The sequence below is a fragment of the Vipera ursinii genome (assembly GCF_947247035.1).
Source record: "Vipera ursinii genome assembly, chromosome: 3".
In the NCBI taxonomy this organism is placed as follows: domain Eukaryota; kingdom Metazoa; phylum Chordata; class Lepidosauria; order Squamata; family Viperidae; genus Vipera; species Vipera ursinii.
The window spans coordinates 47,309,819-47,326,778 of NC_139516.1; the positions used below are offsets into that span (position 1 = coordinate 47,309,819).

The window sequence follows — 16,960 nt, forward strand, 5'->3', positions numbered from 1 at the left end:
TCTGGCAGAAGGAGGGTCTCTGGGCCAGGGCCAAGGTAGTGGGGGCCGTTCCCTCACTGTTTCCAGGATGGCTTCGCGGGCCACATAAAACCACTTCACGGGCCGCATCCGGCCCCCGGGCCTTGTGTTTGACATGTCTGATTTAGAGGACCAGGTAAGGGAAAATAGTCATGCAAACAGAGAGATACCTTCCTGTGCTTCGGTAGGGATCTGATAGGATGCTGATTTGGAGCTGCTCTTGCTTTTTTTGCTGATATGACTGTTGATGGAGTGATGCGACTGCAGTTTCCGATGAGGCTTCTGGGAACTTGACAGTGATCTAAGTTCGGAGTATAAGATCCCATTGCCAGCCTCTCCCTTAGAATTGCTGAGGTCATCTGATATATATCCAGCACCATTTTGTAGTAATGGGACAGAAGTCAAGTCTGAAGGAATCTGGACAGTGACTCGGCTTTGAGGCTGACCTGTTGGAGGAGGAAAGACAATGTTTTCTTTTTAAAAAAAGATCCTAATTGTTTAAGTCAATGTAGCAAGCTTTGTATACATCTTCTCATTGATTTGATAGATAATGTAAACTGTTTGAAAAAGAAGAAAAATAAATAAACTTTAAACAGCAAATCATCTTGCTTTTATTCGGTGTCAAGGAAATGCTCCCCATATGGATTTCTTTAAATTTCCTGGATGTATTTCTCTTTCAGTAATTATCACTATTTTATATAGAATTTTAAATTAACTCACCAGTTGATGTATCATTTTTTTAAAAAAATGAAAAAACAAAATTCTAGCCAAACTTTATATCATATTATATATTAGTATATATATGATATATTATATCATATATCATATTAGTATCTGTTTTTCTGCAAAGTTGGAGAGAAGCAGAATACCCATTAGGATCTGTGGCTAAGTTTTTAACCCTTAGTTTCAAAACCAGGAATGATCTTTTGAAATGAACCTGGATAAAAACAGACATACAAATAGGACAGCATAAAATTGTAACTGTAGCTTCCACAAGATTAAGTTGGGAGTGGATGTGCACATGAGATTTATCTTATTTTGAATTTTTGATGTCAATTTTGATAATGGCATTTTATTATTGGGCAAAAAGAGAACAGATTTCTTGAACTTATTTCTATTTCTTGGAATTATATCTATTTCTTCTTATTGTTTCTTCTATGCATAACTTGCTCCTGGAGCAATCATTTTATTGGCTTTAATTTCTCAGAAAACATTCCGAAAAATAGCTCTAGTTATTTTTAAAGTCTGCTTTCCTCTACAGTCCTTAGTGCAATTAAATCTAGCAGCTAGACATGTAACTGAAATCGAGACACCAAAAACACTTAATTTAGTCCTATGGTCTATAGCAGGGGTGTCAAACTCAATTTCATTGAGGGCCGCATCAGCATTGTGATTGCCCTCAGGGGGCTGGGTGGGTATGGCCAGGGTGGGCGTGGCCTACTGGGTGGGCATGGCTAGAGTGCGTGTGGCCTACTGGGTGGGCATGGCCAGCTCTACATCATTCACATCAAGGGTGCCTATGGGGGCCTGGGCAGGAGTGGGACAGATCTGAGGGTAAAGGCAGTGGGGGCCGTTTCCTCACTGTTTCCAGGATGGCTTCGTGGGCCGCATGAAACCAAATTGTGGGCCGGATCCGGCCCCCGGGCCTTGTGTTTGACATGTCTGGTCTATAGTAATATCCTTTCCTGTGACTAAGATCTTTTTGAATTTTAACTCATAGATGAAGTAAAACTTCTTTATAACAATGATTAAAAGTCTCCTCGTGTTATTGCTTCTGTTTCAGGGCAGCTAAGGGATTAGCAATGAGTTGTCCTATCATGAGTCAACTCCCAGAGAAGTAGCTTCGTTTAATATCAGGTTAAATTATGAGCAACAAAGGTTGGTCACAGGTTAGCAGAGATAAATTTCTTTCATGATAGATGCAAACAAGCATGATGTAGTAATCAAAGATAATTATTTGTAAGGTAGGACAGCAGCTGTTTCTATGAGGAGCTGTAAAAAAGAAAAAGAAGAAAAAACTAGCTAAAGATGTAGCTGTTCCTTTTCCCTTAACAATAATCACCCTTGAAGTTTGAGACAACTAAAAAGCCCTTCAAATGCAGGACAATGTTCCCATATGCTAGATATGCATAGAAATTTACTGTCGAAATAATTGTTCTCCAAAAGTTAAAATAGTATGGCCTTTTAAAATAGGTTTTAGACTACCATAGTTTCCGGCGTATAAGACGACTATTTAACCCATGAAAATCTTCTCAAAAGTCAGGGGTCGTCTTATATGCCGGGTGCTGAAACTTTATAGAGACAGGGCTGGCTGGAAAACCTGGAGCGGATCTTCCATTTAGTCTGCGCAGGGAAAGCAGGACCAATTGGAATAGAAGCTGCCGTCTGTGATTTTTTACAGGCTGGGGTCTGGGTGTCTTTCCTTCTAAAGTTGAAGAGCAGCTGTAGGCAGGTGGGGAATGCAAGAGCAACTTGAAAGGCAGGTGGGGAATACCAGAGCAGCTGCTTTGCTCTAAGGACACATTTGACTCAGGAACTGGGCGGGCTGGCTGGAAAACTTGGAGCGGATCTCCCATTTGGTCTTTTTTTAAAAAAATCCCATTTATATCCCGCCCTTCTCCGAAGACTCAGGGCGGCTTACAATTTAAAGCACAAATCAATGTGCTTAGCAATAGCCTTCATTCTATGTACCGTATATGCCTGCTTATTAGAGCTTTCACCCCCCACAAGCAGCATTATTAAAAAGTCAGCTTATTGCTCCCAACAATCTGAGTCCTCATTTTACCTACCTCGGAAGGATGGAAGGCTGACTCAACCTTGAGCCTGGTGGGATGAGAACCTGCACTAATTGCAGGCAGCTGGTGTTATTTAAGGCTCTGCGTAGGGAAAGCTTTAGAGTGAATTAGGAAAAGTGAAAAAGTGAATTAGGAAAATAGGAAACGGTTGCTGGAATTGGGTAAGTGTAGCTTAACGAAGAGAAGGGTGAGGGGTGACATGATAGCAGTGATCCAATATCTCAGGGGCTGCCACAAAGAAGAGGGAACCAAGCTATTCTCCAAAGCACCTGAAAGCAGGACAAGAAACAATGGATGGAAACTAGTCAAGGAGAGAAGCAACCTAGAACTAAGGAGAAACTTGCGGACAGTTAGAACAATTAACCAGTGGAACAACCTGCCTCCAGAAGTGGTGAATGCTCCAACACTGGAAGTTTTTAAGAAGAGACAGGACAGCCATTTGTCTGAAATGGTATAGGGTTTCCTGCCTTAGCAGGGGGTTGGACTAGATGACCTCCAAGGTCCCTTCCAACGTCTTCTTCTTCTTCTTCTTCTTCTTCTTCTTCTTCTTCTTCTTCTTCTTCTTCTTCTTCTTCTTCTTTTTCTTCTTCTTTTTCTTTTTCTTCTTCTTCTTCTTCTTCTTCTTCTTTTTCTTCTTTTTCTTTTTCTTTTTCTTTTTCTTTTTCTTTTTCTTTTTCTTTTTCTTCTTCTTATTTTTATTATTATTATTATTATTATTATTATTATTATTATTATTATTATTATTATTACTATTAAGTTTAATCCACTTGCACTGTTTTATGTTTACATGTTTGATGACAAACAGCCTTATGTTTATAAGTGACAGTTTTCCTACTAAGTACCTACATGTCATAAGCATTTGAATTAAAATTACCATATTAAAATCAAATCTGATGTTTTTTTAATTTTTATTTGGTGTGCGTTGGAAGAGGGGTAGTCTTATACGGCGAGTATAGCCCAAACCCTATAATTTAACAGGAAATGTAGGGGGTCGTCTTATACGCCCAGTCGTCTTATACGCCGGAATATACGGTATGTATGACAAAAAAGCTAACTAAACCAAGCATGTAGATTAAGGTATGGTATTAGGAGATTTAACCAATGATTTTTTCTGCATTTCAATAATTTCTAAGAAAGTGAATATCTGTACATCAAAAGGGCTTTTAAAGAGCATTAAAGTGTTCATTATCCCTTACCTTCAGTCTCATTGGGGCCTGCTATCAGGCAGAAAGTTGGAATAGAAGTATATTGATAATAAATAGTAATAAACAATCATATTCAGAGTTGTTAAGAATGATTTATGAGTTTTAAAACTCAGAAAATTTTATTGACCACATGCCAAAACTGAATCTATGTAATGCAACATGTTTTGGCATGAAAAGTACTCATTCTGTGCCAGTTATTTTTTTAAAAAAGGAAATACAAATTTGGAAATATTTTTATTCAACTTTAATTGCATTTATATACTAGTAACTATACTCAGGATCACAGCAGAAGTCCAAAACAAACAAATAGAAAGCTCTTCAGGAAATTGAGTTATCTGGGAAAAACTGCTTGAAAAATAGAAACATTATACTGATTTTAAGTCTCTCTTCGTGGTGGCGGTGGTGGTCGTGACAGCAGAACTCCTTGGCTGTATGTTATGCCTTGGAGGAGCTGCCTTTTCTGTGATAAGGAGCTTCATTGTCTTTGCTGAGCACTATTAGACAAGCCCAGTGCTTGCTGACCTGTTATTCAGCTCTTCTCCACTACAAACCATGCAACAATAAAAGAACAATTCTGATTATAAACTGTTGTCTAGCTATAACTGTGTGGCTGCATTTTCTTCAATGGAACTTACTAAGTATTTATGGCTAAGAGATCATATGTATACACAACTACTTTGCTACCTCACCAGCATGCCAGATTTCAAATGATATATACCAGCCCCTTGAGGAACAAAAAACAACCAGATCAAAATGGCAACCACTCTGTTGGAGGCAACATTAACTAACTGTGATTTGGCTGTGAATGCTCAAGAGTCCTTTAAGCATAAATTCAGAAAAATTCTAATGTAAAGAGAGAAAAATAATGGAGGTGCTTTAAGTACACTCTTTTAGCGCATGACATTTTGAAGTCCATGTTTCAATTCTGCCATGTATTTTCAAATCATGGGTTTCATGTAGTAGTTCACGCAGAAGAAGTTGTAATTTTGGTGTATACATTTTCTACAGTCTACAGTATATTATATCTGAAACGAACAGTATATATACAGAAAATGGCCTGGTTCACACATCTACATCATGGACTTTTGCCAAGTGTAATAAGTCATAGTTGGACCATAAGAAAGTTGGACCATAAGAAAGGCTGAGCACCAAAGAATTGAGGCCTTTGAATTATGGTGCTGGAGAAGACTCCTGCGAGTCCCTTGGACTGCAAGGCGATCAAACCAGTCAGTCCTAGAGCAGATCAACCCTGACTGCTCTTTAGAAGCCCAGATCCTGAAGTTGAAACTCAAATACTTTGGCCACCTAATGAGAAGGAAGGACTCACTGGAGAAGAGCCTAATGCTGGGAAAGGTTGAGGGCAAGAGAAGGGGACGACAAAGAATGAGGTGGCTGGATGGAGTCACCGAAGCAGTAGGCGTGAGCCTAAATGGACTCCAGAAGATGGTAGAGGACAGGAAGGCCTGGTGGAATATTGTCCATGGGATCACGATGGGTCAGACACAACTTCACAACTACCACCACCAACAACAGTAAGTCATAATTAGCTGGGTTCACATAATATACTAAACCAAAGTCCACCAAAAACACATTGTCGCTTTAGTACAATATGTGAATCCAGAACACATTGAATGAGCTTTTTAAGAAGTGCTACTCAATTGAGGAAAGGTAAAGGAGCACTTTGTACACTTTTTAAAAATCCCATCCCAACTTTTCCAGTGTTAGCCAAATGTTTAACTTTCTGAAGAGTATAATTAAGCAGTGTCCCAATGTTCTTGTAATCAGAACAGTACAGAATGATCCTTGGATATACAGAATGTGTTGAAGCAGTCTTAAAATTGTTGATTTAATAGACAATGGACAGATCCATGGAAAAATTTAAATTATCTTGGCCAGGAAAGATATTTGAAGGAAACAAAGCATAATTTAAACTGATTATGAACTATAAATACATATGAATTGTATGTGTATCTATGTGAGATTATCTCCATCCTTCTCAATGTTCTAAAAGTCCCTCAAGACTTTGCTATGTTATCTAGCTTGAGGGTCCCAAGGGACTGGAGAGATGTGGCCTTCCCTTACTGCAATTAATATCTTCTCCCCCTTTTAATGTTTTTTTAACTGTGACTGTTTTTATAGTTTTTTAATTCTGCTGTACACCACCCAGAGTCACTTTCATGTGAGATGGGCAGCTACAGTATATAAATATGATAGATAGATGATAGATGATAGATAGATAGATAGATAGATAGATAGATAGATAGATAGATAGATGATAGATAGATAGATAGATAGATAGATAGATAGATAGATAGATAGATAGATAGATAGATAGATAATACAATCTGGTCAGATCAGAACCAAGCTAAAGGGCGGGTTGGCTAAAAAGCAATGAACCAGCTCTCCACCCACTCCCAGTAGATCTTGTATTTTTTGCAGGGTGGTGGGGATGGGGGTAGATTTTACATTTCCTCTCTCTGATTTGTAAAGCAGCAGTGATTTAGCAGAAAGTATTGAAAGTTAAAGGCACCATGAGCCAATTCAAGAAACAGAAGCTATATTCTTTCTGGGACGTCAGCTGGACAGGGCTCCTGGACTTCTCAGATGAAAAAGGCCACATTGAGAGCACCATACATGGCCTTCAAGCACAAGATGCTCCTTGTATCACAATACTGAGGAGCCAGGAAATGCACAGCGGATGCCTGGCTGTACAATCCTAGTTTCTTTAGTTACGGGTAACCTATCAAAAGGGTGTTACTCCTATTCAAATCTCTGTTGTGAATACTGGAAACAAAGAGAAAACAAGTAGAACAGAATGCGTGAGGACACATAACTATTGTGGTTTTCACTTAAGTATACATCCTTAGGTGAATACAAAAAAGATCTAGTTGCTTTGATTTTGGTTTGATCAATAAAAATGGATGGTTGGTCCTGCAAAAACACTCTGTGCAAGCAACAAAACTGAACTACTCTCCTTCTACAGGAATCATTTATAAGCAGAATTTCATTACAAACTCAGCAGCAGACACACACAGAATGCTAAGATAAAACATCAAAAGAATTTTTTTTAGCTACAAGCCAGAACTGTTAATGATCAATAATAATTGCATGAAATAAGCATGAAAGCTTTCTGGGGAAAAAAATTTCTCTGAAGAACAGAACAGAATGGAAGAATAATTTGGCTTTCTATAAGGATTATTTTCCTGGAGAATAGATAGAAACAATTTCTGGCCAGTGAGTACTTATCATGATTATGAAACATCCATCTTTAGCAATGTTAAAATTTAATTTAAAAACTTCTGGAACACTTTTCAGTTGGTGATCTCAAAGGATCCCAAATCAAAGTTTGCCTGCATTTTATAACATTGTTCTTAACCTCTTAGCCACAGCTACTCTGTACTTCATAACTAGGAAGATACCGTATATGAACTAAGAAAAGGTATGTACTGCTGCATATTACATATATCACATATACCCTATGTATATTGTATTACAATAGAAATTGAATCAAGCTTAGGCTACTCGTTAGATGCACAGTTTCCTCTTTTTTGTGTGAAAGAAATTGCTTCTTAAAATACAATATGTTTTTTGACCCATCCATGATCCAGGTATGCAAACATCATTCTGAAATCAGTCTGCACTGTGGTTTTCTTTCTGCCTTTTTGTGACTTTGGAAAGGTTGCATTAGCATGCTAATAGCAATTTTTCATGAAACTTGGTTACTAATAATGGTTGCCAAGATCCAACTATATCTACAATTACATCTGCAGAATAAGAAGAGCAAATTCTATCTTTGTATGTAAATGCTTTCTGAGAGGAAAATTTAAGAATGACTTTTGTTGGCTGAGTTCAATGGAGCCCATGAGAATATGGGTTCCCACACTGACATGACTTTAACTGCAGTGGCCAAAGTGAACTATTCTATTCATCATTATTTTACGGATAAAATTATAGAGTGGGGACTCCCCTAATCAGATAATTACAGGTGGGATTTTTGCTGACGATAAAGAATTTTGTCCCCAGCACATTATTACAATTTTTCTTGGCCCTCCAACAGTCTCCCTTTTCCAATCAGACCAACACCCTGTGCTCCACTAGCAATCTCAATTATTTCTAAAGGTCTATCTCAAGGGTAGGCAATCTCGGCTCTTTTATGACTCATGGACTTCAACTCCCAGAATTCCTGAGTCAGCATAGCTGACTCAGGAATTCTGGGAGTTGAAGTCCATGAGTCATAAAAGAGCCGAGGTTGCCTACCCCTGGTCTATCTGATTCAGAGTTATGTGGTCATCAGGGAGCTTCTCTTAAACAAGCCCATCAAAAACAGTGAAAGTTGCACTCAAACTAATAAATTATTATTTTTTTGTTATCTGAAAAAATAAAAAAAAATAAACCAAGGAAATGTGTGTGCCACATTTATAAATAGAAAATGTAAAAAATATGATTTTTTTTATTTAGGGGAAAATAGATTTTGCAGCAAAAAGTTTTAACTCCAAGGCTCAGCCACTGATAAAAATGTCATATTTTGATATTTGAAATAGCAATATGACCATTCCTTTGACTTAGCTTCAACTACATCCATACTGCTTTAATGTAAGTTGGACTACATACTTTATATAAAGGTTGTTTTATTCCTAAACTATACTAGCAACCAAGTAAAGAGAATTGGGTTCCTATATTAAGTTGCAGAGATACTATGATTTTAGTACTCAACTCAGCCCTTTATCTGAGCTCAGCTGTCAGCTACATGTACACTAGGAGACAGTTTTCTTAGTAAAAGGGGAGGAAAAGTTTACTATTGTTTGCTTCTAGTTTGGTTTTTTTTATTTCCCAATTTATCATACAGCCCTGACATTGCTATTTAGCATTACTGTTAGTCTCCTATCTGAGTACAAACCAAGTTTGTTCTTGCTTCAAGCCAAAACAAGCTTCCAGGCCCGAACAAGCTCATCTCAATGCTTCTACCTTCTGAAAAGCTCACCTTTCCACTTTTGTTACATGTTGTGAGTCAAAATTCAGTTTTAATAATTAAACAAATTAATAAAACATATCCAAAGCAAGCCTGATTTAAAAGTTGCCAAACTAAAAACATAGGCTGCCATATGTTTGAGTATACCTAGGCAATCAGTCATTAATGGAAATTGACATAAAACAACACCATGAATCTGATCAGGATTGGAGCACCTGCATTCGCATAACTTTTTGGTCACAAGCTTTTGAAGAAATTGAGAAAATACCTTTCATAATAAATCCTGCTTTTGAATTATTGACCAAATTTCCTGTCATATGATATTCTTCTATTTCTTTCTATAAAAATTAAGAAATAAATACTAATAAATAAAAATATTTAAATAAATAAAAATTATTGATTCAGTTTTTGAACTTTGTTGTTATCACACACACCCCTGAAATGTAAAATTGAAATAAATCTTTCTGTCAATCAGAGGTATTTAAATATGTGGGAAATTGCTTTGGTTGAAAAAGTTTAAATAATGACAAAGGGTCTTGAAAAAAAATCTACTATAAGGGAATTTTCCCCCCAAACTTGATTGTGGCATTTATTAGCTATGTTAAAACTGTATTCTCTAAAAATACCTTGTCTGTAGAATATTTGTTCTAGATAGAAATATTGAATATTGGTGCTTAGAATGTTTAGGACACTTCCATGCACTCACTGTTTCACCTACACTTGCTTTTATTTTTTAAAAAAAGTTCTTTTGCCACAATTTATTTTTCATGTTGTAACTTTGTTTCATTTTATCTGGATATTTTGTTTCTCAGTTTTTAAAAAATAAAGGAAAAAGATGGTGTGAATGGAAGGGAAAAAAACATACACGTCACTGCTTCTGTTACGCTGAGACGGCCATCGGATTCTATGTTGGATGAAGAATTTCCATTCATCAGGGATCTATGAGATGTTGAACGTTCTTCCAGTGAGACTTCTTCTTTCACAACTGTGGCCTGGTTTTGAGAACTAGGGGTAGAGGTTATGAAGTCTGAAGTTGCTGATGCTACCTCTGAAGCTGGCCTGGAGGAAGGGCATGAGTTTGTATCTTGGCCTGCAAGGGAAAAGAGAGTTTCAGCATGAATATAGCTTACTAATATTATGCACAGAAGGCGGCTTCAGAAAATCCAGGCTGATAAAAGTGGAAATATCATTACAGAACTGTTTCTCTCTCTCTTACATACACATACATCCATAGAGAAATAGAAATAGAAAAGTGGACTTCAATAGATATTATTTATTATCATGTATCAGCAGTGGCTGAATAAAGAGTAAATGGGTTTGTAATCCTCTGTTATTTGGCAAACAGTTGACCTGCCATTTTGTTCATAAGCAAAACTGCCCCCCCCTTTCCCCAGCTTCTTCCACTGATCTGTGGTGTCCTGATTTTATATTGGCTGCCTTCCACAGTGAAAATGAGAAACTGTGTAGTACAGAAAACAGTCCTGCAGTTTTGAAAGTGTAGGACAAATGCTTTATTGCATCCTTATTTTGAGTCTGTATTCAAGTATCCCTTTTTTGTGATTTTTTTTCTGGGCCTCTATAACCCAGCCTTCCAATTTCTATAGACTGAAGGATTTGTTAGGCTGGTATGTAAGCCTTACATATGAAGAACAGTTGCAGGAATTGGGCATGTCTAGTTGAATGAAAAGAAGGACTAGGGTGATATGATAGCTGTGTTCCAATATCTAAGAGGCTGCCACAAAGAAAATGGGATCAACGTATTCTCTGAATGAGGACAAGAAGCAATGAATGGAAACTAATAGAGAAAACCATCCTCCACCCTCCCCTCTCATAATGTTTCCCCTTTTAGGGCACTGCTGGGTTTAGTCTAATGATGAATCAGGTTATAATATCATGTACTTCACTCATCATGAGGAATTATGGCACAATGTCAAAAAGAGAAAAGGGAAGGATTTGTGCACAGCTGGATTGTGTACAAATATTGCATATACCAAGAAACATACTTTAAAAGTGGATTATTAACATTTTACATATGTCCCAACATTCCTATAATTAATTTTAATCTCATTGTGTTTAGATTTTGGTACTACTATTTGTCATTTCTCTGCTGAAACCTACTCAAGTTGGTCATTTTTTTATCTGTTGTTTTCAGTCCACAGAAGTCTCAAAATTGTGAAACAAAGGGGGCCTTCTTTTAATTATTGAACTATCCCACCTATGTATGTGTTTCAGAGCAATTGCTCCCTTTTTCTTTCTTGCAAAACACACACCGACTAAAGAGGCATTGAGGTCATCTATAAAGCAACAACAGTGTATAATTGGGAGATGCCTTGGTGCAATTGTTGAATTTTATTGGGTAGAAATGGAACCTGTTGAAAGAGGAATATCAAAGCCTGAGAAGAAAACTGGAGATTCACTGGCCAAACTCCCATGGAGACCCTGAGATGGCAGGCTGACAAATCTCTCTCTTCACCTCTAAAAACATCTTTAGTTTCACACATAGCACTGTTCCTTCCTACTCTCTGGGCTTCTTCCTGCTCCTGCTGGGCACTCAGAATAGCAACAATTTGCACACAGGATGAGCAGCTGGGTGCACCAGCTTTGGAGGGGTGAGGCACATTTTATATAAAGTAAATTACACCTTAGGTGGAGAGAGTAAGACCAAACACCCATAATTACTCTGCCGATAACAACAAGGCCTCCTGGCAGGCAGGCAGGGGGCTGAAGGCAGGAAGCAAGAGGCTTTGGACCCATCATTATACTGAATAGAACAAGTGGTCCTACATGCAGGCAGTCAGGGAGGAAAGGAGGCAGACCGCACACACATAATTTTTAGTCATTGTTAACACAGAGCCCAGTATGAAGACTGAGGGACAAAGTCTTGGGCTACTATAGTTTACAAGCTATTTTCTATGTGATTCAGAAACATCTGCATAAACAAATGATTTGAAGTGACTCATACAGCAACACTGTAGAAGCTTTCCCAGAAATGATTGTTTTGTCCAGTATCAGAGTGCCCTAGCAATTGGCAATCTTCATCAAACAGAAGCCATCACTTTGTAATTTAGTGTATGCTCTTCCCTCCCAGAACATTTACTTTAAGAATGAAAAGCTGGCCTTTCCTTTGAGATACAAAACAATTCTGTTGTTATTATTACACCTTATTTTTAGAGTATGGTTTTAACTTGCTATGCAAAGGCCAAGCATATTCCTTAGTCCTGTCATATTTGTGGACACCGTGCTATATGGATCCAGTACTTAACTAAGAGATATTGGAGGTGATACTTGTGCTATTTACTGTACTCTGTAAATCCTGAATTATTAACTGAAATACAATATTAAACGTGTGATTTTAAAAAAATAAAAAAATGATCTAATAAACTTCCATCATTTAACAACAACAACAACAATATTGGAAGGGACCTTGGAGGTCATCTCCCTGCTCAGGCAGGAAACCCTACACCATTTCAGACAAATGGCTGTCCAGTCTCTTCTTAAAAACTTCCAGTGTTGGAGCATTCACTGCTTCTGGAGGCAGGTTGTTCCACTGGATAATTGTTCTAACAGTCAAGAAGTTTCTCCTTAGTTCCAGGTTGCTTCTCTCCTTGATTAGTTTCCATCCGCTGCTTCTTGTCCTGCCTTCAGGCACTTTGGAAAATAGCCTGACTCCCTCTTCTTTGTGGCAGCCCCTGAGATATTGGAACACTGCTATCTTGTAACCCCTCGCTCTTATCTTCATTAAACTAGACATACCCAATTCCAGCAACCATTCCTTATATGTTTTAGCCTGCAGTCCCTTCCAGTCCCCTATGATTTTAAAATCATATGTTTAAATATAGTACCTTTAAAACTTGCATGGCTAATAGATTTTCAGTAGTAAAGATTAGTGCTAAAATGTTCTACATAGCTATTATCAAAAGTTGCTTCCAGTAACTTCAACAAGTAGACCAGACTAGAAAATCAATGCCATACATATCAGTACTACTTTAATTGTAAAAATTACAATGACAAAATCTTGCACATCTGAATGTGCTTCCTTTCCCTTCCTTTAACTTCCTGTAAGAGAGGGACTAAATCTCCAATACTGTGTAAAGGTGTGCTCCATTACAATAGGAAGAAGGCAGTATGAGTTAGTAAAACATTTCCTACCAATTGTAACACCCAGTTGCAAAGGATTAAGTGTTTTGCTCATGTTCAAAATTCTTTTTATTGCTGTTATACTTTTTTCAGTTTAGAATCAAAGAGTGGAATAACCACAGTATTGCATCTGCTTTCTTTTGTATCTAGGATAAAAAAGAAATAATATACTTTCTAATCCCAATATTTTATTTTACAATTGATCAGAAATTTGCAGATGTTGCAATCTTCCCTGCAAGATTTTATTGACTGAATCAGTATCACATTGATGCTACTCAGATGTCACAACCAACTCAAGCTTTTGCTTATTTGCTTTTCCCAGTACCATCTGATTCCCCCTGCATTTCGTGGTTTTCCAACAATTACAGATTGCCATAAAGCTTGAATCAGGCAGATATTTATTGCTAAGACCCAAGAAACCACTTGGATTTTTGTGTGTGTGGTTTTTTTTTACTCCTATTCCTTTAACATTTGGGGAGGAGAACAGTTTTGGGTTTGGGTATTTTTATTTTAATTATGTTAATTTGGATATTGTGTGCTCAGTTTAAGTAAGCTGCTGTTTACCTTGCCTTTATTTTATTGTACTTCGACCTCTGCATTGGTGTTGAAGTTTACAAGCTGCTGCAGAGCTCTTTTGAGCCAAAAAGCAGACCCAGAAATAGGCTTCAATTTGTATTACCTGCTAAACACAGCTTGCCTCTGTAATTAGAAACTACAGTTTTTAGTACTTTTCTAATTCTGAGTTGGAAGCAAACTGGTTAGCAGTAACTACCTAAATACAATAAGAATTATGGATTACCATCCAAGATGGAGAACCTGTGGTCAGAAGTTGAAAAACCTATACCGTCAAATCCCCTTATTAGCCAAACGAGAGGGAGAGGGTTGGAACTGCTACCGGTATTTGGCAACACTTGGAGAGCCACAGATTTCCCAGTCCCGTTTCATGTTATTTAATAAGATTTATTATTTATTTATTCTATTATCAAGAATTCTCAATCTTCTGAGAATTCATGGTAATAGTAACATCAGGTGTTCCATATTCCTTCTGTCTCTGACTCAAAAAAGTGGATTATGTACCTGGGCTTTTCTGCCCCAGATAACTATATAAACTGCTTTGATTTTATCAGGAGCAGAGTGTAGCTAAGCAGAGTGCCTCATGCAGTCTTCACACACACACAAACACACACACACACACACACACACACACACAATAAGATGGAACAAGTCCATCTAAGAGAACTGAACTGTTATTAAAGAATATCACAGATAAAAAAAAGAATATCACAGATCACACAGATATATTACCTATACTGCAGTGGATTAGGACGCTGAGCTTGTTGATCAGAAGGTCAGCAGTTTGGCGGGTCGAATCCCAAGTGCCGCGTAATAGAGTGAGTGCCTGTTACTCGTCCCAGCTTCTGCTAACCTAGCAGTTCGAAAGCACGTAAAAATACAAGTAGAAAAATAGGGACCACTAAGGTGGGAAGGTAACAGCGTTCCATGCGCCTTTGGCGTCTAGTCATGCTGGCCACATGACCATGGAGACGTCCTCGGACAAGCGCTGGCTCTTCGGCTTTGAAACAGAGATGAGCACCGGCCCCTAGAGTCAGAAACGACTAGCATGCATGCGCGGCGGAACCTTAAGCTTTACCTATCTCTTAAATAATAGGCCCCACTCTCCACAATAACCGAAACACCAAGAAACCTACAGCTTTGTGGAAGAGAAAAAGACCAGGTCTTGCATTAAAATACCTTCTAGTTTTCCTGATCTGGTTCAACTGTGCTTAAAGCAATACACTCAATCATATTTCAAGAAGGAGCTCTCTGAAAGACTTAACATGCAGGTTGGTTTCTAAAAAGAGGAAGACAAATATTGGTTTGGCCTACCATTTCCTCCCTCTTCAATACTGGGATTATTCTAAAACAAACCTCCCTAACATCTGTATCTGTGAAAGATTGAACAGATATTTCAAAATGATGACTCACTTTCTTTCTTTCTTTCTTTCTTTCTTTCTTTCTTTCTTTCTTTCTTTCTTTCTTTCTTTCTTTCTTTCTTTCTTTCTTGTCTCAGAATAATCATACTTTAAAAACTGAGCTATTTTTGGAATGTAAGTCATTCTAATGTTAACTTGGGCTATCCTTGAACAGTGTTTGGAAGCTTCAACTGCTGCAGAATGTGGCAGCATGGGTGGTAATTGTTGCCAGTTATTCAGCATGTGTAACACCTTTAGCCTATGAGCTGCATTAGTTGCCAGTGTGTTTCTGGGTGCAATTCAAAATAATAATAATAATAATAATAATAATAATAATAATAATAATAATAATAATAATAATAATAATAATAATAATAATAATAATAATAATAATTTTATTTGTATACCGCCCTTCTCCCGAAGGACTCAGGGCGGTGAACAGGGCAATACATGTTAAAAAACAAGAATACAAAAGTTAAAAGAGATTAAACAAGATGCCCAAAACTATAACAATAAGTTAAAATACATAAAAAGCAATAAAACCCAAACCCATCACCCATCAGGCCAGGCCGGCTTGTTCGAACAGGTAGGTCTTTAGATCGCGCCGGAAGGAGTGAATACTGGTTGTCGCTTCAAAGTTCCTAGGCACATGATTAACATTCTACATAGGATTCAATATTCCTATGTAGACCTCAATGGATTTCTATGACAGCAAGAAATGGTGAACTAAAGATGGCTCCACTCAAGACAAACACAACAACCACAGCGGAAAGAAGAGCCAGCAAGTGAAGCCACTGCTTCATAATTCCTTGCTGGATCACCCACAAGTGCTCCAGACAATTGCTTCTTGCAAAGAGACCATAAGACAGCAGTTTCTGGTGGGTTTAGAGCTCTGGGAGATGAGGGAATAATAATCTTCTCCAGCCACACTCGGTGTCTTAAGAGGATACCAAGTTTGCATACTTCCTTTTATAATTACTTTTTGGACATTGCATGTCAACTGCTTTTCTGTAATGGTATATAGGAATGACCTTGGAGAAGGGGGTATTGGGGAAGAGATGCTACCTAGGGAATGATCAGTAAAAAACAGTATAGCCATATGAGGGTTCTTTTTCTTTTCAAGGACTGGACACACCGCAATGTAGGTAATCTGTAAACAATGCTTTATTGCAGCACATACCTTCCCCAGGTATGTGCTATGAACTATTGCTCTGGGTCAACTCCACTCTTCTATCCTGGGCCACATATCTCCTGCCACCTACACATGTCATTACTACTCCTTTATATTCAGTCTTTTAATACTCAGTTCAAACAAAAATCCCAAAGTCTATAAAATAGCATAAAACTTGTCTTTTTCCAAAGGTTCTTGGACTAGTTGGGATGAGGTGCTGTTTCAACCTCTTCTAGTTTCTATCAAGTTCCCAGCAAAGCTCTAAGCTCCAGAAAGGACTCCCACCTTGATATGCTGATAAACCAAATTTTGTAGTCTTCACGATTGAATGATAATCCTCTTGCCTGCATGTAATAGCTGCTGAACATCAGACATTGCCCCCACTTCCTTAATACCTTTCATCCTACATCCCTTCCCCCACTCTGTCACAGCATTTGATTTTGTAAGACGAGAGCACAGGTGGACTAAAGGCCTAGGCAAGCAGAGGCTGGATATCTGCACATCCCTGAAAACACCAGTGTGTGGTTAAGTTATCGTAGGCAGCTGCAACACTGGCCTGAATGCTTGTTAAGTAAAGTGAATGTATAAAAGGAGGGAACTGGAGGTGGGAAATGTTTCTACCTGGCTGCAATTGCTTTTCAAAAGCACAGAAAGCAAAGCCTTAGTAAGGCTACACCTGGAATACTGCATCC

The 16,960-nt window shown here is 37.9% G+C and overlaps 1 protein-coding gene across 2 annotated transcripts in view; it reads right to left on the minus strand.

The window, feature by feature from the left end:
- MDFI (MyoD family inhibitor) overlaps positions 1-16,960 on the minus strand; it is a 51,887-nt gene that overhangs the window by 4,520 nt on the left and 30,407 nt on the right. For both annotated transcript variants that reach the window (XM_083359874.1, XM_083359875.1), the window contains 2 exons: positions 9,853-10,077; positions 189-464 (listed from right to left, as the gene is read on the minus strand). In XM_083359874.1, the coding sequence (XP_083216000.1) occupies positions 189-464; positions 9,853-10,077 (501 nt within the window). The remainder of the gene's footprint in view (positions 1-188; positions 465-9,852; positions 10,078-16,960) is intronic.